At 44.8% G+C, this 26,965-nt stretch overlaps 3 protein-coding genes across 6 annotated transcripts; 2 read left to right on the forward strand and 1 right to left on the reverse strand.

The window, feature by feature from the left end:
- Positions 1 to 255: 255 nt before the first annotated feature.
- GCC1 (GRIP and coiled-coil domain containing 1) lies at positions 256 to 4,723 on the reverse strand. The gene is made up of 2 exons (XM_069087143.1): positions 3,388 to 4,723; positions 256 to 1,863 (listed from the first exon to the last, which is right to left on the reverse strand). Exons 1-2 carry the CDS (start codon positions 4,423 to 4,425, stop codon positions 571 to 573), a joined length of 2,331 nt encoding a protein of 776 aa, XP_068943244.1. The 5' UTR covers positions 4,426 to 4,723; the 3' UTR covers positions 256 to 570.
- Positions 4,724 to 6,905: 2,182 nt separating this feature from the next.
- Positions 6,906 to 11,709, forward strand: ARF5 (ARF GTPase 5). Of its 4 annotated transcripts, none has more exons than XM_069087146.1 (6): positions 6,906 to 7,132; positions 7,971 to 8,051; positions 8,400 to 8,509; positions 9,382 to 9,453; positions 10,876 to 11,001; positions 11,171 to 11,709. In XM_069087146.1, exons 1-6 carry the CDS (start codon positions 7,066 to 7,068, stop codon positions 11,255 to 11,257), a joined length of 543 nt encoding a protein of 180 aa, XP_068943247.1. In that variant the 5' UTR covers positions 6,906 to 7,065; the 3' UTR covers positions 11,258 to 11,709. The 4 variants fall into 4 exon arrangements, with proteins under 4 accessions (XP_068943247.1, XP_068943248.1, XP_068943245.1 ...); XM_069087147.1 differs by lacking the exon at positions 6,906 to 7,132 and adding an exon at positions 7,406 to 7,722 and having other exon boundaries at positions 8,371 to 8,509; XM_069087144.1 differs by lacking the exon at positions 6,906 to 7,132 and adding an exon at positions 7,563 to 7,744 and having other exon boundaries at positions 8,371 to 8,509.
- A 119-nt stretch (positions 11,710 to 11,828) lies between these two features.
- FSCN3 (fascin actin-bundling protein 3) lies at positions 11,829 to 26,232 on the forward strand. Its single transcript, XM_069087149.1, has 7 exons — positions 11,829 to 13,500; positions 15,414 to 16,116; positions 16,542 to 16,660; positions 18,226 to 18,385; positions 18,541 to 18,711; positions 20,012 to 20,217; positions 26,048 to 26,232. Exons 1-6 carry the CDS (start codon positions 13,360 to 13,362, stop codon positions 20,215 to 20,217), a joined length of 1,500 nt encoding a protein of 499 aa, XP_068943250.1. The 5' UTR covers positions 11,829 to 13,359; the 3' UTR covers positions 26,048 to 26,232.
- Positions 26,233 to 26,965: the final 733 nt, after the last annotated feature.

A 26,965-nucleotide genomic window follows, 5' to 3' on the forward strand; every position in this document is an offset into this window, starting at 1 on the left:
TTGTGATCTTGGGTAAGTCACTTAACACCAATTGCCCTGCCTTCCCCTCTCAAAAAAAAAAATAATAATTACAATAAAAGAACATACTTTTAATCCTATGTGCTATAGACATAGTACTTTCTCCCTCCCCTCAACATCTGCTTTTCAAAACATGAGTGCCCAGGCAAAATCCCACCTGCATCTGAAAATGAAGAAACAAATCAGTCTGTGACTTCATATTATTTTCATCATATTAAAAACACCAGTGGTACTGGATTACCTTTCCAGTGGAATTAATTTATTATCTACTCAGAAACAAAACTGTCTCTGGGAACTTGCAAAGGATAACAAAACATTTTATTTTTGAAAGTTTCAATATTTTCCAACCTTTGGCATTCAGTCTCAAACCCCAAATCAGAGGTTGCTATTACAGTAATATCATAAGCACTTCCAGGGCCCAGAAGCATCTAGCAGACACCATCCCAGCCCAGTAGGAGAAAGACAGAAATGATACTTGTAAGAGAAGAGGTTATAGTATCAGAACTGACTCCAGAATAAAAAAAGGTTCAGAAACAGAAACAGACCAAGAGTTTATCTCTTGCCAGAAGGCCACCAGCTACTACTAGTTGGGAGTTTCATAATCACTTGTTTCTCCTCTGGACTGAAATGCAAGATAGTCAATATGGCTGTAAGTGTCTGCTGTCGGCCCAAAGAGTCAGACAGGGTTAAGAAGCGGTAGATTATATTTTTTAAATACTCCAGATTGGCCCCCTCCCTGCTTTGGTCTCTGATACTTTTTTCAATGTGGCTCTGTAAAGCAGAGACTTGTTCTCGATGTTGCTCCCCCTCCACAATTAGCCTGTCCTGAAGTTGGTGCACCTCCACCTCAAGCTTATGCTTTTGTTTCCTCAAAGATGTTATCTCAACCTCCTTGCGAGCCAGCTGCTCAGCATACAAGAAGAAAGTGGGTTCATTTGATGCAGCCAGGTGCAGAGCTTGGGTCAAACTGTCTGGAGATGAGTCACTTAGATCTCCGTTACTCCCTTGGCCCACTGAGGCCTTATGTCCCTGCAGCCCAGAGCACAAAGCCACAGAGCGGAGCTGCTCTAGCTCCAAGTCCTTTTCGGCAAGCACTGCTAGAGCACGGTCTCTCTGTTTGTGTAGCTCTTCTTCTAGCTTCAGTGTCCGGTCCCGGAAGTCAAGCTGGCTTCTCTCCAGCTCCTGCCGATGGACCTGCTGTAGCTGAGCCAACTCCTGCTTCCAGCTCTCTGCCTCTTGTTGGTGCTGCCGTTCTAGCTCTTCACAGGACAGTCGAAGGGAAATGTACTTCTCCTTCAGCTCTGCAAGCTGCTCCTGGCTCTCCTCCAGTTCCTTGGCTAGGTTTCCATCCTTGGTTGTCTTGCTCTTGAGGACAACTTGGGCCCTCATTTTGTACCGTTCAAACTCCTCTTTCAGCTGCTTTAGCTCTTGCTGGTAATAGAGTGCAGTAGCCTTTTCCCCATCAGCAGCATCTGAGTTTGTCAGCATCTCTATTTCACATAGTTTTTCCATATTCAAAGACACTTGGCTCTTCCTGGCTGCAATCTGCAACAGCCTCCTCAGTTTCTCCATCTTATCCTTTAGGACATTGACATCCAGGCTGGTCTCCTCATTGTGGCTGTCCAGGGGAGAACGACTAGAGGCTGCAAGTGCAAGAGTCTTATTCTCCATATCCAGCTGCAGAAGGCGATCCTTTAGCTTTTGAATGGCCAGCTGGTCCTTTTGCTTGGCTTTCTCATAGGTGCCCAGAAGTTCAGACACTTCTGACACTTGGTTCTCTAGGGCAGCCACCCTCTGTTCCTCCATCTGAGAATATTGACGGAGCTGCTCCTCTGCCAAAGCAGTCTAAAACCAAGGAAATGAACAAAGATGAATTAAGAGAGAGTGCAGAGCTTGTCACTGAATCTAGGAAAGCCAGAAAAGAGAGAGAGCGTTTAATTAGGATGTGCTGGCAGGAATAGGCCGAACAGGGCAAGCTAGGTGGATAGAGAACCAGCCCTAGAGTCAGGAGGACCTGAGGTCAAATCCGGCCTCAGGTAGCACTTACTTAACACTTACTAGCCATATGACTTTGGGAAAATCCCTTAACCCCAATTACCCTGCCTCCCCTCCTCCAAAAAGAAAAAAAAAAGGAATGGGAAGAACTTTTCATTGACTCAAGCACCAATAAAACTTAAAGGATTATCCATTCCCATTCTGCAACCCTGCCCTCACCCCTTAAAGACTCATTATTTATTTTACCAAATAATATTAAGCTCATTTTATGTGACTTGACAAAAATCACATGAACACTAAAACCATTACTAGATCAAGTCAAAACAAATGCACTACCATCTTCAGTTCAAGAAGTTCAAAGTGAATCCTTCTTCATGAATCCTGATCAACTCAGCTTGAAATTTTCTCTCCCTCCTCAAATTTTCCTATAACACTATATCTAGATCTCTCCTTTGCCTTCACAAACACTATCTTGTATAATGTCTATTTGTGAACATGTATTGTTTCTACCTGCCACCTGCTTCCCAGTAGAAAGTAAGTTCCTTGAGGCATGGAATGTTTTTTCCCCCTTTGTAATTCCATTGCCTGGCACAGTGCCTTAGCACATGATAGGTACGTAAGGTTTGTTGAGTGTTCATGAACATGGTGCTATTCTGCTTTTAGTTCCTAAATTTTTGTCACACATCTAGCATATTATGTCTACAATCCTTAATCTGTTGTTTATCCTCAGAAACTGCATGCTATTGCATGCTACCCTACATAGAAAGTTCATAATTGAAAAGGGGCCCTCATAAAATTCAAAACAGTATTCTGGGATAGCACATTCATCTCCAAAACAAATCCTGATTGACAACAATTGAGGGAAACTGTTTCCTTTTGAAAAAAAATATCAACCACATACATAGAATACAGTACTTCACTGTTTTCCCAAACACAGCTGTTAAGAAGCCAATACCTAGAATCTGGGAGCACTCCAACTTCATTCCATATAGCACCCACAAAAACCACATCCCCTTAGAAGTATGCTTTGTAATTTTTGTAAACATCAATTAGACCAAGATTTTCTCGTAGATTTGTCCGTGAGAAATTTTGAATAAGGACCATGAGAATATAGGAATCAAAAGCATGAAGAGACCTTGGAGGTAAATTTGGCACAAGCCCTTCATTTTGCAGAAGAGAACACTGAGTTCTTAAAAGATAAAGCAATTTGCCTACAGGTACAAAGATGACAAGTGGCACAGTGAGGATTTGAACTCTAATTAAAAATTTAGTGCTTCTTTCAACTAGCGCAGACTGCTTGAAAAGAAGAAAAAGTCTAATATTCTTAGTCTCACATTAAGTACCCACAGATTTGAATCAGATAGGATGAATTACCTTCCTCATTTCCTGCTGCAATTGCGACTGGAAATGGTTCTTAAGGTGGGCAGCTTCTTCCTGAAGCTCTTCCAGCCGAGGGTCTGGATGACTCTTCTCCTCTCGAAGGGCCTGCAGCTCCCGCTTCAGTTCCTCCACTTCTTGGGTCAACTGTTTGATCTGTAACTCGAACCCTTCCACCTGGTCAGCTGAATAGGCCTGTCCAGCCAGGGCTTCCCGGGTCTCCTCTAGCTGAAGCTCAATATCCTGCCGTAAGGTTCTCTCCCCTTGTAGCAATTTCTGCAGCTCCCTCAGCATCAAAGCGTGATCACTCTGCTCCTGGGCTCTGTCATGCTGCTGGGTGATCAACCTGGCTTTTGTTTCTGCCATCTGCTCCTGCAGCCCCTTCAGCTCCCCCTCCAGCCGGCTCCGTTCTTCCTCAGCCTTTCTGCTGGCATCCTCCAAATCTTGTTTCATCTTCTTTTTATCAGCCTGGTAGGAGGCTTCCATGCGAGACTTCTCTTGAGTCACTGTGGCCAAAGAGCTGGTCAGAGTGGTCAGCTGGGTCTTCAGTTGGTGCAACCGTTTGTCAGTCTCCCCCCCAGCACTGGCTGGCACATCCCCACTACTGGAACTAATGCCACTCTCCGACCCACTGGCTTCCTCTGACTTTGGCGGCGGCGGACCAGCGGCCAGTCTCTCCTCTTCCACCCCGAGATCACCCCTGGTGCTGGTCAGACTGGCCGTTGTGTCCATGCTGGTGGTAGTGCCGGTGCTGTCCTCACTGTGAGTGGAGCACCGGTCATCCACAGCATCGGCCAAGGGAAGGCCCGGGGACTGGACAGCAGGGAGGCCGGCATCGTCGGCTTCGTGGGACGCCGAGAGCACCTTGAGGCTGGCCTCCAGGGCCTCCTTCTCCTTCAGCAGGCTCTTATAGGCCCGGACGACGTCCTTGAGGCGGACCTGGTACTGGAGCAGCTGTTTCTTCTGCGTCTCTATGGTCTCCAGCAGGTCCTTCTTGCTAGGCCCCCCGCCGAAGTTCATGCCAAACTTCTCCATGGCAGGGGCTGCTCCGTGACGTCACCGCTCACGGAGCCCGAGGGAGGGTCAGAAGGGAGGGGTCCGAGCTTACGCGTGCTCCCGCTGAGGGGTCTCTGCTGCCAACGCCGCCATGGCAGGCGCTTTCCTGCTCCAGACCCCGAAGGCTAGCGGGGCGACTGACGAAGCTGGCAAACGCCGCCGCGTCCCTCTCTCCCTCTGCCCCAGACTCCCAACCGACTGGTTCCGGCTCCGAACAGAACTCTGTAACCACTTCAGTCAGTGGCCAACAACGCTTCCGGGTCCGCCGGAAGTGCAGGTAGGCATTCGGGATAGGCGTGCGCTCGGGGAGGGGAGGTGGGGACGAAGAGCAAAAGGGGTGGGGCAGAGTGAGAGGGGCGGGGCCTCTGGAGCGTCAAGGGGAGGGGCCTTGAGCACAAGCTGAGCTGTTGCCTTTGCTCCTTGTCGCTTCTGGGAGCTGCTTCCTGGGGTCGGCCTGGTCTGGGGATCTGATGCAGTGGAGTGACTGAGCCTTGGGGAAATGTATGGAGAGACCTGTATTCATGACTGCAGCGCAGGGAATGGAGCCGACCCCCTGCCAAGCGAACGACCACCAGTTCTTCACTTCTTTTGGCTCATGGACCCTTTAAAGCACTATATAAATTATATTGTTTATTAAAATGTCTATAGTGCTTGAAGAAGAACCCTGCCCTCCATGGGAAGTGGGGAAGGGAAGTACTGAGGGGCCATTCTCCATACCTCTTGCTACCAGACCCTGGGCAAATCACTTAACCTTTTTCTGCCTCTTTCCTCATCTCTAAAATGAGGATAAAAGCATCTACCTCACAGGGTTGTTGTTAGGGTCAAATGAGAAATTTGTAAATGACCTTTACAAACCTTAAAGCACTATATAACTACTTCTTATTCTTCTTATCATTATTATTATAATACATCAACCCAGAAGATCCAGAAAGCTGCAGCCACTATGGTCAGTTGACTCTTGAGAGTTGTTTGCTCTAAATTTGCAAATTGGCTATCTGCAGATCTCTCATTTCATTCAATTCAGCAAGTGTTTATTGATACAGATGTCTAGTATTTTATGGTGTAGTGTGAATCCTGAATTTGTGCATCTAAGGCTAGAATTGAAATCTCTCCCTTAATATCTTTCTACCTATGTAATCTTGGGTAAGTCACTTCATTTCTCTTGATCATAAAAGTTTTCTAATTTGTCAAATGAGAGTGTTAGATAATCACTTATACCCATTCCAACTCAAAAGGCCTATTACTCTGGCAACTAGACAGCACAGTGGATAGAGTATGGTCCCTGGAGTCAAGAGGAACTGAGTTCAAATTCAACCTCAAACATTGACTAGCTGTATGACCCTGGACAAGTCACTTAATCCCATTGCCTCCAAAAAAATAGGCACATTTTGGGAGGTGTATTTGTATAATTACAGAGAGGCAAAAACAGCAAATCTGGGGATTGCATCTGGATTTGAATATGCTTCCTCTCCCTAGATAATGATCTAAAATTTACATTTTACTCTCCTATCCTGCCAGTTAACTTAATTCAAACATTGAATTACTATATGTCTAGACTTGGGCTGGAGGCTGTCAGAGATACAAAGTATAAAAGGAAATTTCTTCTTTGAAGAGATAAATTCTTACTCTACCCTGCCTCTTATTTACATGAGGTGCAAGGAATTGTAAGTAAACCACAGTAGGGTTCCTTAGAATGCTCTTGAAAAAACTCAGCTCCTTGAAAGCAGGGACTGTCTTGCTTGTATTCATAATCCTAGCATTTAGCACAGTGCTTGGAATATTTCAAAGCGCTTAATACATACTTCATCTGTTTATTATCATTAGCAATTATTGTAGGACAGTTATGATACCTGGAAGTAAGGGCAGAATCCACAAATGCATTCCTTACTTTGCAAAGGAAGCAAGAGGTTAAGGTGGTTTGAAGCACATAATACTTCTTCTGTTTATTATCATTAGTGTTTATTGTAGGTCAGTTATGATATCTAGAAATAGGGGCAGAGTCCATAGATTCACTCCTTACTTTGCAGTGGCTCTGGGAAGGAATGGAAAAAAGAGATTAAAGAGTAAAAACCACTGAATCTTGGGGTGGTCTGACAGGTATAGGGAAGAGAAGTTGCATCTATTACAATTGATCCTGATGATGGGAAGGGAGATGGGCTCTGAGGCAATATTCTGGAGAGCCAGGGAATTCTTTCTCCTACTTGCCACAAACACACAAAAATACAGGGTCCCAAGTACACTGTTCCAGAATTCTGGGGGTTCTTCCTGAACCTTCTTTCTGTGTTTCAGTTTTTCCTGGTGGAAAGAAGTGATTTGGAGTCAGTAGACCAGGGTTCGAACCTCATCTCTGCTATATCCAGGTGACTTTGAGCAAATCACTTCCCCTCCCGGCCCAAGTATTCTCTTTTGCAAAAGGAGGTTGGTGCTAAGCTCTTTAAGGTGCGCGGAATGGGGGCGGGGCCCTGAATGGGGGCGGAGCTCTTCAGTGACGTCACGCTGGTCCTGTAAGCGCGGAGGCGGCTCTGGTTCCTGCTGCCGCTGCTCTTCATACCCCCCAGCAACCTGCCGGCTCCCGGCTCCTGGCTCCCCGCTCCCCGCTCCTCCCTCCCCAGCCCAGCCATGGGCCTCACGGTGTCCGCGCTCTTCTCGCGGATCTTCGGGAAGAAGCAGATGCGGATCCTCATGGGTGAGGTCCCGGGCAGCGTCACAACCCTCGCATCCTTCCCTGCCCACGGTGTAACGCCCTCCGCCGCCCCCGCAGCATCCCCGCCCTGCCTCCGCCGCCCCCGCAGCATCCTTGCCAGCCCTGCTCTGCCTTCCTGCACGCCCAGCCCCGGCCTCCCCTTCCTTTCGCGGGGGCAAGAGCCTGGGGGCGGGGGGGAGGCCCGAGGAGGGGGTAGGAGAAGATGTGGTCGGGAGAGAGGGGAAACTGAGGCACGGCGAGGCGGGTGAGGGAGGAGAGAGAAAAGGGATCCCCAGTGTTCGGGCCCCGCTGCCTGGGAGCTGGGGGCGGGGTTGGGTAGGAGAGGTATGGCCTGCCGCCCAGCCAGCCCTGCCTGCAGCCTCCTCCGCTTTGCAGCAGCAGCAACCCAAGCCTGCCGGCGTCCAGGCCCAGGAAGCGGCCGGCCTGTGTGGGGTTAACCCACAGGCAGCCCGCCCGCCCCCACGCGAGGCTCTTGGACGTGGCTGGAATGTCTCTTTGGAGAGGCGCCTTCCTGGAGAGAGAGCCCCCGTCCCTATGGGGGCCCCTACCTCATTCCCTGGGCTGTCTTTCCTGTAATCTACAGGCCTGCTTTGGGTGGGGTTTTTTGTTTGGCCCTGGGTGTGCGTGTTTTTCAATTTAGGGGAAGAGAAATGGCTTGTGATGGCCTAAACGTAGCTCCAAGGAGGGGGAGATGCAGGTTGAGACTTTCCCATTGCACTTTTCCCGTTGAGCCCTTGTTGATTCCTGAACCCGCTCCCTCCCTGTCTCACCCGGAGCTTCTCCGGTACCCCCTATCCATTACCCTGCCTCTCTATTACAGTCGGCTTGGATGCCGCAGGCAAGACCACAATCCTCTACAAACTGAAGCTGGGCGAGATTGTCACTACTATCCCCACCATAGGTGAGCTCCTGGGAAGGAGGGGAGGGTTGGTTTCAGCATCTGCTCCCCGGTAGGCTGTGAGGGTTCCCCTTATTTCCTGTCTGGGGCCCGACCCTGACACTAGATATGGCTGCTTTGAGAAAGTAGGTCATGGTGTCTTTGGCCGGTGGTGCCAGGATGTGGAAGAAGTAGCCCCGGGGCCCTGCTGTATTAATTCTTTTAAGTCTGCATGAAGTAATTCTGGGGACTCCCAGAAGTTCTCCTGTCCATGCTGATCTCCCTTGGCTTTTGTGGAGTTGAATGTACCTTCCCACATTACAGCGCCCCTCCTCCCCCCCAGGCTTCCCCCCCTTTTCCCTTTCCTCACAGGCTTCAACGTGGAGACAGTGGAATATAAGAACATTTGTTTCACCGTCTGGGATGTGGGAGGCCAGGACAAGATTCGGCCTCTCTGGAGACACTACTTCCAAAACACTCAGGTGGGCCAGAGAGTCCTGGGGTCTAAGGATCCCATACCATTGTCCAGCCAGGCACAAATAGCTAAATAACCACTCCCCTGCCTTAAAATTTCCCATGCTTCTCCATTGCCTACAAAATAAAACTTATTCCTATTTCTGGTATCTATTAAGCACCAACTATGTGCGAGACACTATATTAGTGCTAGAGATAAAAATAAAATAACACTTTGCCCTGAAGGAACTTTTATTCTATTTTCTAGCCATTTTTTTTTCAATTATTCCCTTTTTGAGTCTAGCTACTTTGACCTAGTCTATGTTTCTTGAACAAGCCTTCCTGCCTCCATGCATCTGTTCACCATTCCCTTTACTTAGAATATTCCTCTCTTTCACCCTTCTCCCCTACTCTAATCTCCTTCCTCCACCTGTTGAAATTCTGTTCATCCTTTAAGGTCCCACCCAAATACCACTTCCTTCTCTATGAAGCTTTCTCTGATCTCTCCAGCCAGAAGCAATTTTTCCATTCATTGTTTCTGTAGTTTTTGCTTGTATCATCTGTAAATGGCCCTCATAAAATTCTTTCTCATACAATATTGGTATACTTATCCTTTTACATTAGTGTTTTGAGAGTAGAAAATACATACATATATATATTATATATATAATATATATATTTTCCCTCACAGTGCCTTGCATATAATAGATGCTCAAAAGATGTTTTGAGTTTGGGAGTTAGGATTTTTTGGTTTTGTTTCATTTTTTTAAAATGAAAAACAGTTGAGTTTGTTAATGGATGATGAAAGTGAAGATAGAAAGGGCAAGGAAAGGGGATGGAGAAGATAGAACTATGGTTCATTTTCTTTGGCTGGGCTAACTGCTCTTTCTTCCCACCCTAGGGTCTTATCTTTGTAGTGGATAGCAATGACCGAGAACGGGTCCAAGAATCTGCTGATGAGCTTCAGAAGATGGTGAGTACCAGATGGGCTGTGGAAAACATTGGACAATGAGCCTTCTCTCATGAGTCAGAAATAGCAGAGACAGTGAAAACACAGATTAGGTTGCAGCCTGGGCCAAGAGATCTGAGTCTTTTTTGGTTGTAAAATCTCATGTGTTGATTCACCCTGGGTAAAGAAAAAGAGAGAAGCTCTCCTCCTTATGGGATGAAGCAGGTGAAATGGACTTTCTTTTTCTTTTTTTTGAAGCAATTGGGGTTAAGTAACTTGCTCAAGGTTACACGGCCAGTTATTTCTGGGTGTGGTGCTAAGTATTTGAGCCCAGATTTGATCCCCAGGTCATCCCGACACTGGGGCCGGTGCTCTTACTCGATGAGCCACCTGGCCGCCCCATGGACTTTCTTTTTATCCTTGTTTCTGGGAGATGCTGGCCAAGTTAGGGAAGGGAAATAGATTGTACATCATATATTTTATTATGTTGAAGTAGATTTCTATCTCATTTACCAAGATCTATGGGTTGTTTATAAGGACACAATGATTTCCTTTAGATTAATAATTCTATTTTATTTGTATTTATAATACTGTAATATTATCTATATAGACCAGCATTCCCTTAAGCAATTTGGCTACAAATTATATAAAACACTTCCAAATCCTGGTCTAGGTATATAAAATACTCACAGAAAAAAAAGTTGAAAAATGTTAGTTAAGAATCAATGCAATTGAATCTTTTCATGCTGGAAAAATTTGCATGTAATACATATTTTTGATACATTCATATCTAATATTGTAGGAGGGGAAATATCTCTTAAATTGAGATCCTTCTCTCAGAAACTAGTCACATTATGTTCATCATCAGGGTTCTACAGAGCCTAGTTTGAGGAATGTTGATATAAAAATAATTGCCTTTTATATAGCACCATGAAATTCATATAACACCTTTTTTATATATTTCTATAATATTCTTTCATTATCTTAAGTTCATGACAACTCTGTGAAGTAGGTAGAATAATAGTGTCCCGTTTTACAAATGATGAGGGTTGTAAATACTATATTCTACTGACTGTAGAATACTCTTGCCCAGAGGCAGGTAGGTAGCAAAGGGGATAGAGTGCTAGGCCTGGACTCGGGAAGACCTTAGTTCAAATCTGGCCTCAGACACTAGCTGTATGACTGTGGGACAAGCCCTTTAACTTCTCTTTGCCTCAGTTTCCTCTGCTGTACTATGGGGAATTCATAATAGTACCTACTGTCCATGGTTTTTGTGAGGAACAAATGAGATAATATTTGTAAAGTACTTAGCACAGTGCCTGGGACATAAGTGCTTAATAACTGCTTATTCCTTCCTACGGTGTTTGCCTTGCCTCTCTTGGAACATAAGCCAGTTATGGATGTCTGAATCCTTATCTCATCTTTCCCTTCTTTTCCTATCTCAAGCTCCAGGAGGATGAGCTTCGGGAGGCTGTATTGCTGGTGTTTGCAAATAAGCAGGATATGCCCAATGCCATGCCTGTGAGTGAGCTGACTGACAAGTTGGGTTTGCAGAGCTTGCGTAGCCGGACTGTGAGTGTCTCTCCTTGACCTCCCTGCTCCCTGGGGCTAGGGATAGGAGGGGTGGCATGAGGGAAGGGATTATGCCTGAAAAAGTGAAAGCTGGCTTGAGAACTGAAGCTCCCACCCCCTATCATGGAACCACTTGCCCAGTTGCTAACTTCTCCTTTCTCCCTTACAGTGGTATGTCCAAGCAACCTGCGCTACCCAGGGTACAGGGCTGTATGATGGGCTGGACTGGCTATCCCATGAGCTGTCAAAGCGCTAACTACCGCAGGGGCAAAACCTCTGCTGGAAGAAAATTCCCAGGTTGTATCTCTTGGACAATTGAACTCTTGAGGACTCCTGAGGCAGCACTCCCTGCTCCTACCCCCTACCCCTCCTGAACACACACACGCACACACACACGCACACGCGTGCACACACACACACACACACACACACACACAGTTACAGCTGCTCTTGCCTGCATGTTCTCTCTTACCAGGACCCAAAAGACTAACCCTCTGGGTACTGGGGGGAGGGGGGAAGGGGTTGTCTTCTGACTCCCTGGGAACTGTGGAAGCAGCTACAGGAACCAAGGCCTTCCAGAAAAGGAACTGGGTTGACTTTTGATTTCATTCTTTTGGGTATACTTCTTGGGGGTATGTGGGGAGGGGGACCAGACTGGTGCTGTGATTCAGCGCTAGATATTGAATAATAAATTTGCTGTGGTTTGTAGCTTTGTCATTGCTTTCGTCTCTAGAATGGGGACCTTCTTTGTAGGGTACCTTGGGGTAGCATTACCTAGGTACCTTGAAGACTTGTTTTGTGAGGAACAAACTCTCTAAACCCAAAAGCCTTCTACACAAGTGAGTCACTAGTGGCAGTATTGCCTGGGACGGTGGTGGGGAGGCTAGCAGCAGGGAGGCAACGGACCTGGGAGATGTCATGGGCTGAGGAGGTTGAAAGAGTAGTGCCTTTTTCTCAGCCATCTTGGCTGCTTGTCTCAGTCTCACCTTAATATCTGTGTCTGAGACTAGACAGAGTAACAGGACCACCCTTTGGAGCCCCTGCTCTGTGTGTATCACTGGGCCCGAAGGCTGTCCTGTCCCTGCCTCTCAGCAGGAGCCCTGGCTGCCCATCATCTCCATTACTGCTACTCTATCTACTGGAATGGCACGTGTTAGAGCCTACAGAATATTCTGCTGTGCCCTCAGTATGTACTACTGGGTGCTGTCCCCTCTAGGGAAGTCCCCTGGCTGGGAAGGAAAAATTCAGTTTAAGGAAGAAAATGCTACCACTTCTCTTCCAATACAACTGACAGTTTTCATCTCCTTTGAACCTTCAGTGAAGAGTCAAAGAGCCCTCCCCACCACCATTTTTCTTTAAATGGCTCATTTATCTATTTTGCTACCCTCCCCCAGATCAGTTAATTTCCCCAGGGCTTCCACTATGTGCTTTGTCTCTTTATGCTTCATGTAGCAGCACCTCAATCACTGTGGGAGTCAAAATTAGTCATGTGGAGACCCTTCTTTCTTTAATGGTAGTATTGTGGGAGCAACATTTCTGGGGACCCAACATCTGGACCCTCTGCTGCTTTCTTGTCCTTGAGTTCCTTGCCAACTATACCACTGGTTAGCAATGATGCAGTTATAGGAAACTATTGTAGCTGGAAGTTTAGGGGTGGGGGGGTGGAGTAAGGTGATAACACATGTCATATCCATTTCTACGTCAGTTTCCTTAGCCTAGTCATGAGTCCTCACATCACTCCTACCTGAAAGCTAGTTTTGGGCTCTCTTCCCTTTTGCCCAAAGAATTCAGCATTCTCAATAGTTTTTTCTTTCCTCACATTCTTAGGCTAGAGGGATCCCTCAACCCTAAGGGAATCTCATACCCATGAATAGAGGTTGAGAATGTCTTCTCCTGTTTAACAATGAAAGAAACAGACCCAGAAGGAGGACTTGCCTGAAGTCACAAGTTGGTCATAGAAGAGTCAAGAGGTTTGTGATTTTCAGTCTTAGGTCCAACTTGCTCTCTGCCCAGGCTCAGAATGTGGAAGATTGCCATAGGTCCTGGGTTCTTATTCACTCTGGAGTGACAGTTTGACAAATGTGGAGGGATACATTTGTGAAGGATTGGGACCATACCTTGTCTCGCTATAGGGTGATGACAGCCAGACCTCTAGGGAAAGGAGGCAGCCTTCATGGTCATAATGCCCACGGGTCACAGAGGTATCTAGGTTCAGGGGGAGGGCACTTACCCAGGAGGTTCCCCCTTTAGATTCCCTCCCTTGTTGGTCCTGGGGCCCTGTTCCTGGCCTTATGGCCTGCAGGTGCACGCTAGAACGAGGCTGGGCCGGACAGAGTCATCAAGCGTGGCGCTGGCCCCATGGAGGAGGACTGGATGCATTATGGGTCCCGGCCAGAGGACCAGAAGGTTGGCCTTATCAGCTGGGCTGGAACCTATCTAACAGCTGAGAACTATGGAAATAAAATCACTGCTGTAGCTCAAGGCTTAGGCAGGAGACAGGTAACCAGCCATCACTGGGGTGAGTGGGTATCACAACGCTATGCTCAAATGGCCACACACCCCCTGTCTGAGGGATGTTGGCATCTTTTCTCCTGCCCTTTTGCTTGCCTCTGTCACTGACATTCCTGAGTCCTTTCTGTTCTATGCCCATGGTGTCTCCATCTCTAACCCAGTCTTACCTTATCAGAATCTCACACACCTTTAGCAAAGTCCACAGCTAACTTCCAGTCTTCCTGCCCCTCTCTGCTCTGACTGCTCTCTCACCCTTTGCTCCCTAGAGTGTCAGCACAGAGGTACTGTGACATCACAAAGGAGGCACTTCCAGAGCCTCAGGCTAGAATGAAGGATGATGGGGTCTCAAGAGAAATCATATATATATATATATATATATATATATATATAGGGGAAAGGGGAAAGGTCTGTGTAACACTAAGTCCTGATTTCTTATCTTGAAAAGGGTATAGAAATGGAGGGATCCAGCAGAGTCAGGAACTCATAAGTTTCATAGGATGAATGGCATGGAACAGAGGCCAGAACTGGGTTCTTTGTCTCCTAAGGAAAAAGAATTTCCATATTTCTCCCTCAGATCCTCCCATTGTTCCCTCTCCACTAAGAACATTTAAATATAAATTTTTTTAACCCAAAGTAAAAAGCATAAGTGCAAGTCTCCGAGGACAAGTATTGCAGAGCTTTGCTGGTCCTCAAATGCTGCTTTGGGGGGGATTGAGGAACAGGCAGCCTGCCAGCAAGGAGCTCCACTGGGGTATTACTAGTGGCTAGCAGGCCACATCTGGGCGTTTCTGATATTAACTAATTATTCTTGCTAACTAGGTGCTGAATGCAAAGGACTGGAAGTGCTGCCTGAACCCTCTACATTTTAGTACCCTGTTGAAAAGCTACTTGATCTAGTTCTGCCTCTGACCCCAATACACACACACACACTTTCTAAGTCTTGCTGCCTAAGTCTGTGGCTAACACATTATTTCTAGAAAACATGAAACCTAAAAGTTTAGACTTGGCCAGAATCACACAGCTAGTAAGCATCTGGGGCAGGATTCATACTCAGTTCTCCTTGACTACGGACCTCACATTCTATCGAGGTTTTGTTCCCTTGACCTGAGGCCCTTGGTCATCTCTGACGCATGAGGGAGAGAGAGAATTCTATGAGATGGCTATCCTAAGAACAGAAGGTTCTGGGGATGGAGACACAGACTGAGGGTGATGAGCTGATGGCGCCTGTTTCTTAATTATAGTATATATAGTATTAGAGAGAGAAGAAGTGAATCTTAAGTCTGAATCTCACTGAAATTTTAGCCTGGCGCCAGTCTTTGGAGGAGATTAAGAAGAATAGGGAATGGAAAGTTCACATTGGGCCAACTAGAGAGAAGCACCACGACGCGATTGATAGAGCCAAGAAGACCTGCGTTCATATCCTGCCAAAAATGCTTACTAGCTGTGTGACTAGCCAAGTCACTTCACCTCTGCCTCAGTTTCCTTATCTGTAAAATGAGAATGCTGGCCTCAATGACCTCTAAGGTCCTTTCTATTTCTAAATCTACAATCCTGTGAATGTGGCACTTTCAACTTCTTTTTTTTAAGAAACTATGTGAGAAACTGTGATTTGTATATTGATGATACTGGCTTCACATCCCCGGTGGTAAGCATGTAGGTCATGTTATTGCTCCTGCCCCAGTGGTCATGGTTTGAGGGCATTAGGGAATATGGGGTTGGTGGCCATGAGGAAACTAGCACTGCTAGGAGTTGATAGCAGTGGTTGGATGGTCATGGTGAATCATCTGCACAATCATAACAGTGGTGTCAGTGATTGATCTTGAAGGCACTGTGAATGAGTGGCTTAGGCCAGTATTCTAATGCGCACTAATATCTTCTCCCTCACTGGGACCTCTCTGTAGACCTGGGAATTAATACTGTGCAATGAGCAGGATGAGGACCGTCAGGCCGTGGTGCGTCTACAGAGCATCCATGGCTATATCTTGCTGCCAGAGGGAGATGGCTCAGTGTACTGTGGGTGGCCCCGGGACACACAGCATGGCTACTTCTTGCTTCGTTTCCACCGCCACGGCAAGTGGACTCTGCAGTGTATGATCACTGGACACTATCTGGAATCTGATGGTGAGGATGTGTTCTGCAGCTCGACGGTGCTCTCTGCCTACCACATGTGGGCCCCACGGCCAGCCTTGCACGCCCACGTGATGCTCTACAGCCCAGTCACCCAGTGCTATGTCCGGGCCAGTCCTGAGCAGGATTGTGTCTGGGTGGATGCCCCTGTGCCTTACTTAGAGGAGTGTGGCTTCCTGCTGCACTTCCACGAAGGTCTCTACCACCTTGAGTCTTCTTCCCACCACTTCCTGTCCCAAAATGACAGGCTGGTCAATAGGCCCTCACTGCAAACAGCCTTTCACCTTCAGGTCCGGCCTGGCGGACAGATAGCTTTGGGTGATGGGGAGGGATGCCTCCTGTACCCACAGGGCTCCTGTGCCCTCCTGGCTCTGGGCTCCAGCCCCATGGGGGGAGAGGAGTGGTTTGTACTACAGCACTGCACGGCCTGGATCACTATCAAATCTAAGAATCGGAAATTTGTCACCATCATTTCGGGCAAGTGCTGGGACTGGTGGGAGGGGTAGAGGAAAAATCCATAGGGGAGAGGAACTGAATGAAGGAAATAAGGAGAACAGGGGAGGGGGGATGAATGAAAAATGCTGAACCTTACAAAGTGAAGAATCTCCAAAGTAAAGAATAGAAGTATGGCCTGGAAGGCAGACAGAGAGGGGGTTGAAAAATAAAGAAATTAGTCTCTGGCTGGAAGGGTCCAGGTGCTCCTATTCTATAAAATGTCATAGAGTATCTGGTGTAGACCATTCTGTACAGAATAATAATGAGGACAGAAAATAGGGTTTGGCTCCTAATTATTGGGGATGGTTGGGTCTGGGTCTTGTGGGGGACAAAGAGGCTATAACAGGAAGAACAGGGGCTGGCGCTAGCTCATGGGCTGCCTGTGATCAAAATCCCTCTCTCCGCAGATTTGGAAGTCTGTGCTAGATCTGAGCGGATGACCCCTATGTCCTTCTTCCAGTATGAGAGTAATCCAAACACTAAGGCCATTCAGCTCCGTTCAGTTACTGGTCAATATTTAGCACAGGTAAGAATATAGACCTGAAGCCCGACTCAGGACAATCTGGAGGAATACGAAACCCAGGTATTCCCTTCTTCTCACCCTGTATGCATACCCTAGCACCTCAGGGTCCCATTTCACAGTGGAAATGAAAGTCATCTCTTCCAGGGTAGATGTCCAGAGTTTTTAAGCTGCCCCACAAAAGTAAGATGCTTGTGTCCCTAATCCCTTATTCATTCTGATTTGCCCCCATAATCCTGAGTGCAGATCTCTTCTTTCCTTTGACTGTTCCTAGAGCTAAACCCTAGAAGAGCAGCCTAGACTATGGGAGGGTTGAGCTAAAGAATTCAGAGTTGGACCATACTCTAAGTCCCTAGGGCTATGAAACCTCAGCAGAAATTTTATATAGAGACTAGCATGATTTTCAAAGACTTCCTTCTCTTTAACAATTATAATAATATTATGTAATTATGATATTATAATTATCATCAAAAGTATTAATTATAATTATATTACATATAATATATTATGTATAATTATATAATATATTATATGTAATTATATAACATTATTATAATAAATAACAATAATAGCCAACTTAGCATTTAGTGCACATTATCTCATTTGGACTATGCAACAGCCCTGTGAAGTAGGTACTACAAATAATATCATCCTCATTTTGTAGATGAGAAAACTGAGACTCGGAGAGGTTCACAAGGCAATTAGGTGGCACAGTGGATGGAGCACTAGGCTTGGAGTCAGGAAGATCTGAGTTCAAATCTAGCCTCAGATACTAACCTTATGACCTTAGACATGTCACTTAACCGTTGTTTACCTCAATTTCCTCATCTGTAAAATGGGGATAATAATAGCACTTACTCCCTAGGGTTTTTATGAGGATCAAATGAGATAATTGTAAAATGCTTACCATGGTTGCCTGTCATATAGCAAGCTCTATTTAAATGTTTAACTATCATTATTATCATTATTTATAAGTTCCATAGGATCAATAGATTTAGAGCTGGAAGAGGCCTTCGGGGCCATCCAACTCCCTCATTTTAAAAATGAGGAAGATGAGACCCAGAGAAGTTAACTTGCCCAGAATCACATAGCTTGGAATTGTTCAAGGCATGATTTGAGCCATTGAATATTCTCAATCCTAGTCCAATGTTCCTTTCTATACCACAACACTGCCTCTCTTTCCTTCTTCTGTTCCACTCTCTTGCCCTTTGTGAACATAGCTCCTCCTGTGTAGATAATAGGTCTTTTTCCAAGAACTTGAAAGAAAAGGAGAAGGAAGCTCTGGACTAGGGATAAGTATGGATAAGTATCAGATGGTCCAGTAACTTGAGTAGGAAAAAAGTATTTTACTAGCCATATTTCAGTATAAATGGTTTCCTTTGCAGTGTATTTTATTTTATACATTTAAACACATTATTCTGAGGAGGGGGTCAAAGGAGTCTGTAACACAGAAAAGGTTCAGAATTCCTGGACTAAGTGAATGTTAATAAGCTGAGAGGGGAAGCCAGAGGCAGGGTTTGAGAGGGGACCTGGACTCTGCCCCAAAGCTGAGACTTTCTCCCTCTCTGCAGAGGTCACATAGAGCTGTAGTGGGAGATGGGCAAAAACTAGAGCCCAATGCCATCTTCTGCGTGAACTGGAACTGTGGCAAGATTACTCTGCGGGCTGCTAATGAACACTATGTGGGTGTCACATCCAACGGGTTTTTAATAGCCACTTCCTTGCATCCAGGTACGCCAGGGGAAGGGGCTTTCCTATTAGGATCTTCGGACCAGGAATCCTTGCACAATGCCCTTCCATACCTAGTCTGCCCCTAGTACATCATGTCTGAAAGAGAGCTCAGAGCAATTATCATCTCCAATGATCTTGACTTCCCTTTCCCCCAGGCCCCTGTGAAGAGTTTAGGATCCGCTTTGTCAATCGACCCTTCCTGGCATTGCGAGGTCGCTATGGCTATGTGGGCACATCATCAGAACATGACCAACTGCAGTGCAACATGGACCAGCCAGACTGCATCCAGCTACTGCCCTGCCGGCAAAGCATATACCATTTCCAGGGTGAGTACTACCCTTGATCCAATCCTTCCCCTTGAGTATGCCACTAGGGATCTGGGGCTCATAGCTCAGTGTTGCTTGGCTCCTTCCCCAATTCAGCCCTCTCCAGGATTTGGGAAAGTGACTTTGGGGGAGTCTGGGTTGGATGGTCTCTGATTCTCTTCCAACTCTTAATATTTATATAATTGGAGCTGGAGAAGATCGTGAAGGCTATCTGGTCTAGCTCATCCCTCTGACAAGGACCTAGCAAGGAGAGGTGGTCTGAATGAGGTCATTTAGCAAATTAGTGGCAATGCAGGGAATCCAGATTTCCTGACTCCCAGTCTAATGTCCATCCTGCTATGCATCTCCCTAAGATTTTATGATTTTCTGAAAACAAGACATCTTTCTGAAACAATTCTTATGCCTCAGCATTTACTGGATGCCACAGTAGTATATGCTGAGCACGAAGAAGGAGGTTCAGGTTTGCCCTCTCCCACTGTGTATATACTTTACTGAAGAATCTCATTATCCTGAGTTAAAAGGAGCCCCTCCACTCCCACTTTTCCTCTGACACCCTCATTCCTGCCACTTCAAGAGTCTAACCATAGTGCTAAGTTAAAGGCAACTGTAAGGCAGCTCACTGTCAAATACTGGGGAAGGTGATGGGCAGGGAGAAGGGGGTGGGGCTGGTAAGAGATTGTCATAGGGCTGGGGTGGGAGGTGGGGGTGGTAGATAGGTAAACAAAAGAAGGTTCCTCAGTAGAAGAAGATTTTTTTAAAAAGTCAATCTAAAGAGGAAGATACCTTCCTATATCTCCTTATAACAGATCCCAAATTGGGAAGACATGGCCCAGAGATCTATGGCATCTATGGCGTCATGATTCTCTGAGGTAACCAGGTGGTACAGTCAATAGATCCCTGGACCCAGAGTCAGCAATGCCTGGGTTTGATTCCTGCCTCAGACACTTACTAACTGGGTGACCCTGGACAAGTCATTTGACTTCTCTGTGACTCAGTTCCCTCATCTGTGAAAAGAAGATAATAATAGTACTACTTCCCATGTTATTGGGAGGATCAAATGAAACAATCTATATAAAGTGATTCCTAAACTTTAAACTCCTATAGAAACGCCAGCTGCTAATATTATTAGGCAAGGTACAACCCACAAAGGGTGGGAGATTTGAGGAGGAGGAGTATGGTGTATGATGGTTGTGTGGTTGTGTGTCCCCTCTACCCATGCCGCAACTCAGGGGTCCAGGGACCTGGGACACATTCTTTGCTTTCACATCACTTAATGACCTCAGCTTTCCTACCCTCCCAGCACAGGGTGGCACCTTCTGGTCCCTGACAGCCTATGGCACCTTCCGCCCCTGGGGAAAGTTTGCTCTCAACTTCTATCTGGAACTACGAGGCAGCAACCTACTTGCTGTGTTGGCCCCCAATGGCTATTATATACGGGCCGACAGCAGTGGTGTCTTGCGGGCCGACAGCGAGGCCATCACCAGCGAATGTCTCTGGGAGTTTTAGGTATGAAAAAATTTTCACTTGACCCCTACCATCCCTTTAAGCTATTATCCTGTATTTCTCCTCCTGCTCACAAATTCCTAGAAAAAGTTGTTTACACTCACCTCCACTCATTTCTCAACCTTTTGCAATTTGATCTTGGTCTCTACCACTCAACTGAAACAGTCTCTGTCAAGGTCCCCATTATATTCTTTTTTTTTTTTTTTTTTTTTTTTGCTTTTAGAAGGGGGGAGGGCAGGGCAACTGGGGTTAAGTGATTTGCCCAAGGTCACATGGCTAGTAAGTGTTAAGTTCCTGAGGCCAGATTTGAACTCAGGTCCTCCTGACTCCAGGGCTGGTGCTCTATTCACTGTGCCACCTAGCTATCTCCCCCTCCCCCCAGTATATTCTTTATTGCTAAATACAGTCATCTTTGTTTGGGTCCCCATAATTTTTTACCTTTCTGTAGCATTTAATCTGTACCCTTCTGGATACTCTCTTTCCTAGGGTTTTGTGAAATTATTCTGTCATGGTTCTCCTCTCTAATCCTTCTCAACCTCCATTTTAGGATCATCAGCCATGTTCTGACCCCTTCACATAAGTCACCCAGGGCCCTGTCTTGAATCCTCTTCTCTTCGCTTTATGGGATCTCTTTCATTTATTTCATCAGCCCTCATTGTTTCAACTATCATCTCTCTGCCAGTGACTCTCAAATCTACGTATGCAGCCTTCATCTCTTCCTTGAACCCTAATGCAACCTCACCAATTGCCTGAAGGGCATTGCTGCCTAGATATCTCATAGGCATCTCACACTCAACATGTTCAAAAATCTTTGCTCTTGACTGCCCCACTCCCTTCTGACTTCCTCTTTTTTGTCAAGGTTACCACCATTCTAGTCAAATGCATTTACCCTCCACTCTTCACTTTCACTCACCCCTTCTCCCTCAATATCCTATCAATTGCCAAATTCTGCTGATTCTTCCTTCTTTATATCTCTTGCATCCGTCACCTTCTCCCCATTCATACCATAATCACCCTAATTCAGGCCCTCACTATTAATATTTTAGAGCTTAAGGAGATTTACTTGTTGTAGCGTGTAAAGGATACTCAGCAAGAATACAGCATGAATTCAGTTGAATGTAGTTTCTGTGCTTCTCTGTTGCTATGCTTACACATTTATCAAACCTGAGGCAGAGCAACTCCTGCCTTCTGGTGGGTTGGCTTTTATACTTAGATCACCAGGAAGCTCTGTCCCTCAGCACCCAGAGCCAATTAAATTTTAAGGTTGATTTCAATCTGCCCTTTCAAAGTAGGTCCTCATTATTGAAATCACCTCTGAATTGGTCTCCTCTCTCCAATTCATCCTTCACACAGTTGCCAAATTGATATTGCTAACACAGAGATCTGACCATGTTACTCCCCCTGCTCAGGATGAGAAAATACAGATTCCTTTATTTGGCATTTAACACTATTCACAATCTGGCTCCAGGACTGTCTTTCTAGGTTGATTACAGATTAGTAGTCTGTCAGTACTTTTCGTTCTGGCCAAATTGATGTAATTACTGTGGTCTGTATGCAATATTCCCTTTCCTGCCCCCACGCCTCTGCACAGCCTGTTCCCCAAAGCTGAAATGCTCTTCCTCTTCAGTTCTACCTTCAAGGCTAAGCTCAAGCATCACCTACTTTGAGACTTTTTCTGATTCCCACCAGTTTTTAGTGCCTTTCTCCCCTCAATCTCCTTTGTTATCCTTTATATATATAATAGTTCTCTTTACTTTTGGTGTACATATAGGTTCCACCCAGAATATAAGTTCCTAGACATTAAGGGGATTATTTTTATCACCAACATCTAGCACAGTGCCTGACCTATAGTAGGCACTTATTAAATGTTTGTTGATTAATTAATTGTATCAGGACTTGAGAGAGAAAAGAAGAGCAAGAAGATGAGCCATGGAAATACTTCTGGGTCATAGAATTCTAGATCCTAGGTCCTAGATTTAGAGTTTAGAAGGACTCTTGAGGCCATCCAGACTCACCCCTTCATTTTACAGATGAAGAAACTGAGGCCGAAAGGGTTTAGTGATTTGCTCAAGGTCACGGTGACATACTAAGAATTTATCAACTGATGGAGACTTCTAAACATGCCATTTTGCCATACAGATTCTCTAACCCAAACTCAATAGAGAGAATAAAGGAATGGCCTCTAAAAATGTTTTCATATGGTTGTCTTGAGGAAGTAGGAACTCCCACTGTCATACTCTCTACTTAGGTGCAGAAATCCTCACCTAAATCTAAGCCTTTGAAAAGTCCAATAGTAGGGGGTAAGGGAGAGGAGGATGAGTTCGAGAGAGAATATATTTATGTACCTATACATTGATCTCCCTCTCACCACTTCTGTGGGTCTTTTCGGATAAGATGACTACCAAATGTACATCAATATCCTTCCCTCTCTCATGGGTTCCATTCCAAATCACCTTGTATGTTCTTCCACCTCCACCACCTCAGAGTCTGTGTTTCTGAAACTATAAATTCCACATCTTCCTTCTGAAACTGGCTCCTCATTTCCCTATTTCTGTCCTTCCAGGTATCTATCCTCAAAACCTGAATAAATTTTTAAATTGTTTATTTTATTTTTAATTTATGGAATAAAATGATCATTTCCATAATACAGTATAATAAAAAAGATAATTGCACATGAAACTACAAATCTATTATGTACAACTTGCTACTCCTTCTAAATATAATACTTATAATGTAAATTTCTTTTCTTCCCTTTTTTTTCTTCCTTCCCCCCTACCCTAAATGAATATAATACTCCATGCTTTAGTCTGACCAGATAGTATGGTATAGCTTTAATCTCTTGTTCTGGGCACTGTACTTCTATGAATGATCCCTAGAGAACTACACTATTCTGTTTACTTTCGTTACCATGTCATATGATTCGGTTCCCACTTAGTCATTTGTCAAGTAAACCATTGCCTAGCCACATCCTTCCTTTCTCATATTTGTGCAATTGTTCTTTTCTCCCACTTACAAATGCAATACTTTACATTTATCTTATTTAAATAGTCTAACCTTTCAGGAATTATGAATTTTGTAAGAGCCATTAATTTATCAGTAATAGTATTGATACAGATAAATAATAGGATTCATTTTGTATCAAGATGTTGCATGATCTTATCATCTGTGGGGGACCTGAATAATTTTTTTTAATTTCTCCCTTCCTCTAACTTCTTACTTAGTTACTAAGTGCTATCTGTTTATTAGTTCTTCCTTTCCAAGTCTTTTGAATTTATTCTTTCTAGTCCCACTACCTTGTTTCAGGTCCTCAATACCTCATACATAGTTTACTAAAAGGCTTCCTAATAGGTGGCCTTCTCCAACTTATCGAGATTCCAGTCCTTCTATCTTAATCTTCCTAAAGCATGGCTTAGATTGGAGGTGTCAGACAGTACTGGCTAGCCAAATGAACTCTGAAGGGAAGACTGAACAAGATTAACATGTAATTAGGAAATGTTTAGTGAAATAAATAAAAATACAATACAACATAGATGTTAACTTATGCAATATGTGTGCCAGAAGAGATCTGTTTCTATTTGAGTTTGATACCTCTTGTTAGATCAGGTTATTCTGCATCTCAGAAACCTTCCATGACCCCCAAGTGCATGATTCCAAACCTTTTATCCTGACATAATAAACACCCCATAATCTAATCCCAGTCCACCTTCTCGATTTGGTACTCCTTTGAAGTATGTGTGGCATGGTGGAGATTGTAGTAGATGGAGTCAGGAGGACTTGACTCATACTTTCTATCCTTTTCCTCCTACCTTTCTGACTAGTCCTTCTCAATCTTCTTTGCAGGGTGATCATCTATGTACTGCCTCCTCTGGGAAGATATATTTTAGGGCTCTGTTCTAGGACTATATCCCTCTCCCTTTACTTTATCTCACTTGGAGACCTCATTAGTTCCCAGGAGTTCAATTGTAGTCTCTATGCAGAAGACTCCTAACTCTACATATCCAGCTAACATCTCTCTCTTGAACTCCAATTCCATATCTCCAACTATTTGCTAGATGTTCTGTAGGCATCTCCAAGGAAGCATGTCTAAAACAGGACTCATTTCCTCCTAAGCCTCTCATTCATCCTAACTTGTCTGTTCTTCCCTCCCCCAACATCCTTTTAGTCACCCAGGTTCACTCGGGACACAGAAGCTGTCCTCAGATCTTTGTTGTCCCTTTCTTTATCTTCCTATTCTGTCACTGCTGATTCTTGTGCCAAACCTACCTTCTTGTCATTCCCATTCTCTCAACAATACAACCATTGTTCAGGTCCTCATCATTTCTTACTTCTAGGCTATTACAATGATGAACTTCCTAAATCCAGGCCCTTCCCGCTCCAAAATCATCCTCTATTTACTCCCCAAAATAACACTTTGAAATCCCAAGTCTTACCATGTCCCTGTTCAAGGAGTTTCAATGGTTCCCTGTTCCTTCTAGAATAAAATATGAACTCTTCTGAGTTTGCCATTTTAAGCTTGTCACAATGTGGGGTCCCAACCAAACTGACTCACTTGTCATTCCCTGTACACAATATTCCATCTTCTGACTTTTATGCTTTTGCCTAGGTTCCTATCTTTATTAGCTATATGACCCTGGATATTACTTAACTTTTCAGCTTCAGTTTCTTGTTCTGCATAATGGGGATAATAATAGCACCTGCCTTCCAAGGTTATTGTGATAATTAAACAAGATAATAAACATTTGTAAAACACTTTGCAAACCTTATAATGCTATAGAAGTGCTAGCTAAATGCTTGGGCTGTACCCCAGGCCTGTTGGAATATGCTCTCCCTCTTTACCTCTGCCTCCTGGCACATCCACTTCTCTTCAAGACTCAAGTGCCACCTCCTTCAAAAAAAGTCTTTTCCAGTTTCCCCATTTGTTAGTACTCTCCACTCCTCTCAAAAATTACTTTGCATTAATCTTTACTCAACTCAGTATGTCTTGTTCTTTTCCTTAGAGATTACAAGCAGCTTAAGAGTAGGGACTTTTCATTTTTGTCTTTTTCTATCTGGCACAGAGTAGGCATTTACTAACTATTCGTTGAACTAAATTACTAGCTGTGTGGCTATGAGAAAGACACTCCAAATCTCACAGAATTTTCTAACACTATGAGGCATAGATGGAGTACATCTCTTAAATTGAGGGAGTATTCTCATTGAAGCAACCACAGTTAGCCATACCTAAACATAAACGTTCCATTTTATCTAAACTGGACTTCTCTTTTCTGGACTTTGATTTCCTCTTCTTAAAAATGAGAATGCTGTACTAGATAATTACTAAGGTCCTTTCCCATGCTAAAATTGTATGTTCTTTCCTCTATTCTCTGCCCTTGGAACATGTCTGGCTTTTCCCTACCCTCCACCCCCTTTTTACTTGCCAGCCTGGAATGCCCTTGTGTTTCTCTTTGCCTGCTGAAATCTCATCCATCATTCGGAGAATCACAATGTCTCAGAGCTAGAAAGCATTTCATCTTAAAGGTCATCTAGTCCAAACTCTACCTAAATAAGTCATTCTCTTTCTCCTGAAAAAGAAATTGAGGCACTGAGAAGTTGACACTCAAGCTCAAATCCTATCTCTTCAGTGAAGCCCTTATAATTTAATGCCTCTTTTTCTTGCAAATGTCTTTCTCTCTAACTAGTCTAGAATTTCCTTGAGGAAGCCAAGGAGCTTATGTGCTTTTTTGTATCCCCTATAGCAACTAGCATATCCCCTCATAAGTGCTCAATAAATACTTGATTGATCTGATTTATCGAAAGTTCCTATTTGACTCACATACCCCACCCCACCCCCCAGGTAGACATGATGCCATCGTAAAGAAGCCTTCTGGAGGAACCAAGCTACTGAACAGGATGGAAACCCTGAAGATGAGATCTGCGAGAAGATTGTCCACAACACAACCCCTAACCCTGCCAGCCACAGCTTATCCTTCCACTCCTCAGTTGTGTTCGGTAACAATACACCATGACCAGCCACCAACATTTCTGTGTGCTGCCTCTTCCTAAGGGAGCAGAAGAAGGGGTGGGGGTGGGGATTAAGGTGGAGAGGCTATGGCTATGAGGCCTTGGGACACTTTGGGTCTGACATTCAGAGGGGCTAAAGAAGGTGTGTCACGGCCAGGCATGGTGGCACACACCTGTAATCCCAGCTATTGGGGAGGCTATGGCTACCAGATCTCTAGAACTCAGGAATTCTGAATTGCAATGGGCTATGCAAATCTGGTATCTACACTAAGTTTGGCATCCATTGGGAGAGCCCCCCAGGAGTGGGGTTAGACACAAGAGCAGTGTCAAAGCTCCTATGATCAGCAGTGGGATCAGCCTGTAGTAGCCTCTGTACTTCCAGCATGGGTGAGATGGGGAGATCTAGTCTTTGGGGGGAAAAAGTGGCAGGAGAGAAAAGGAATTCCTCTTTTCCCTTTTCCTGCTATTCTCATTTCATCCTAGTGATATTAACTAGCTGTGTCCTAGATGGGGAGATCCAGTCTTTTTTTTAAAAAAAAGTTTTTTTGCAGATAAGAAGAGAAAATCCTTTCTTTACTTTACCTGCCTTCTCACCTCATCTAATATATATTAATTAGCTGTGTCCTAGAACTGTGGTCTTCTACATAGGGTATACAAGATAATCCACTAGGCGGCATGAGAAGAAATAATAGCACTTTTATTTATATTCATTTTAGCTAAAATTAAGGAATTAAGATTTACTAATACACAA

The sequence above is a fragment of the Petaurus breviceps genome, unplaced genomic scaffold (assembly GCF_028583685.1).
Source record: "Petaurus breviceps papuanus isolate PSGF00001 unplaced genomic scaffold, PetGlider_PUasm1.0 181, whole genome shotgun sequence".
Classification (NCBI taxonomy): domain Eukaryota; kingdom Metazoa; phylum Chordata; class Mammalia; order Diprotodontia; family Petauridae; genus Petaurus; species Petaurus breviceps.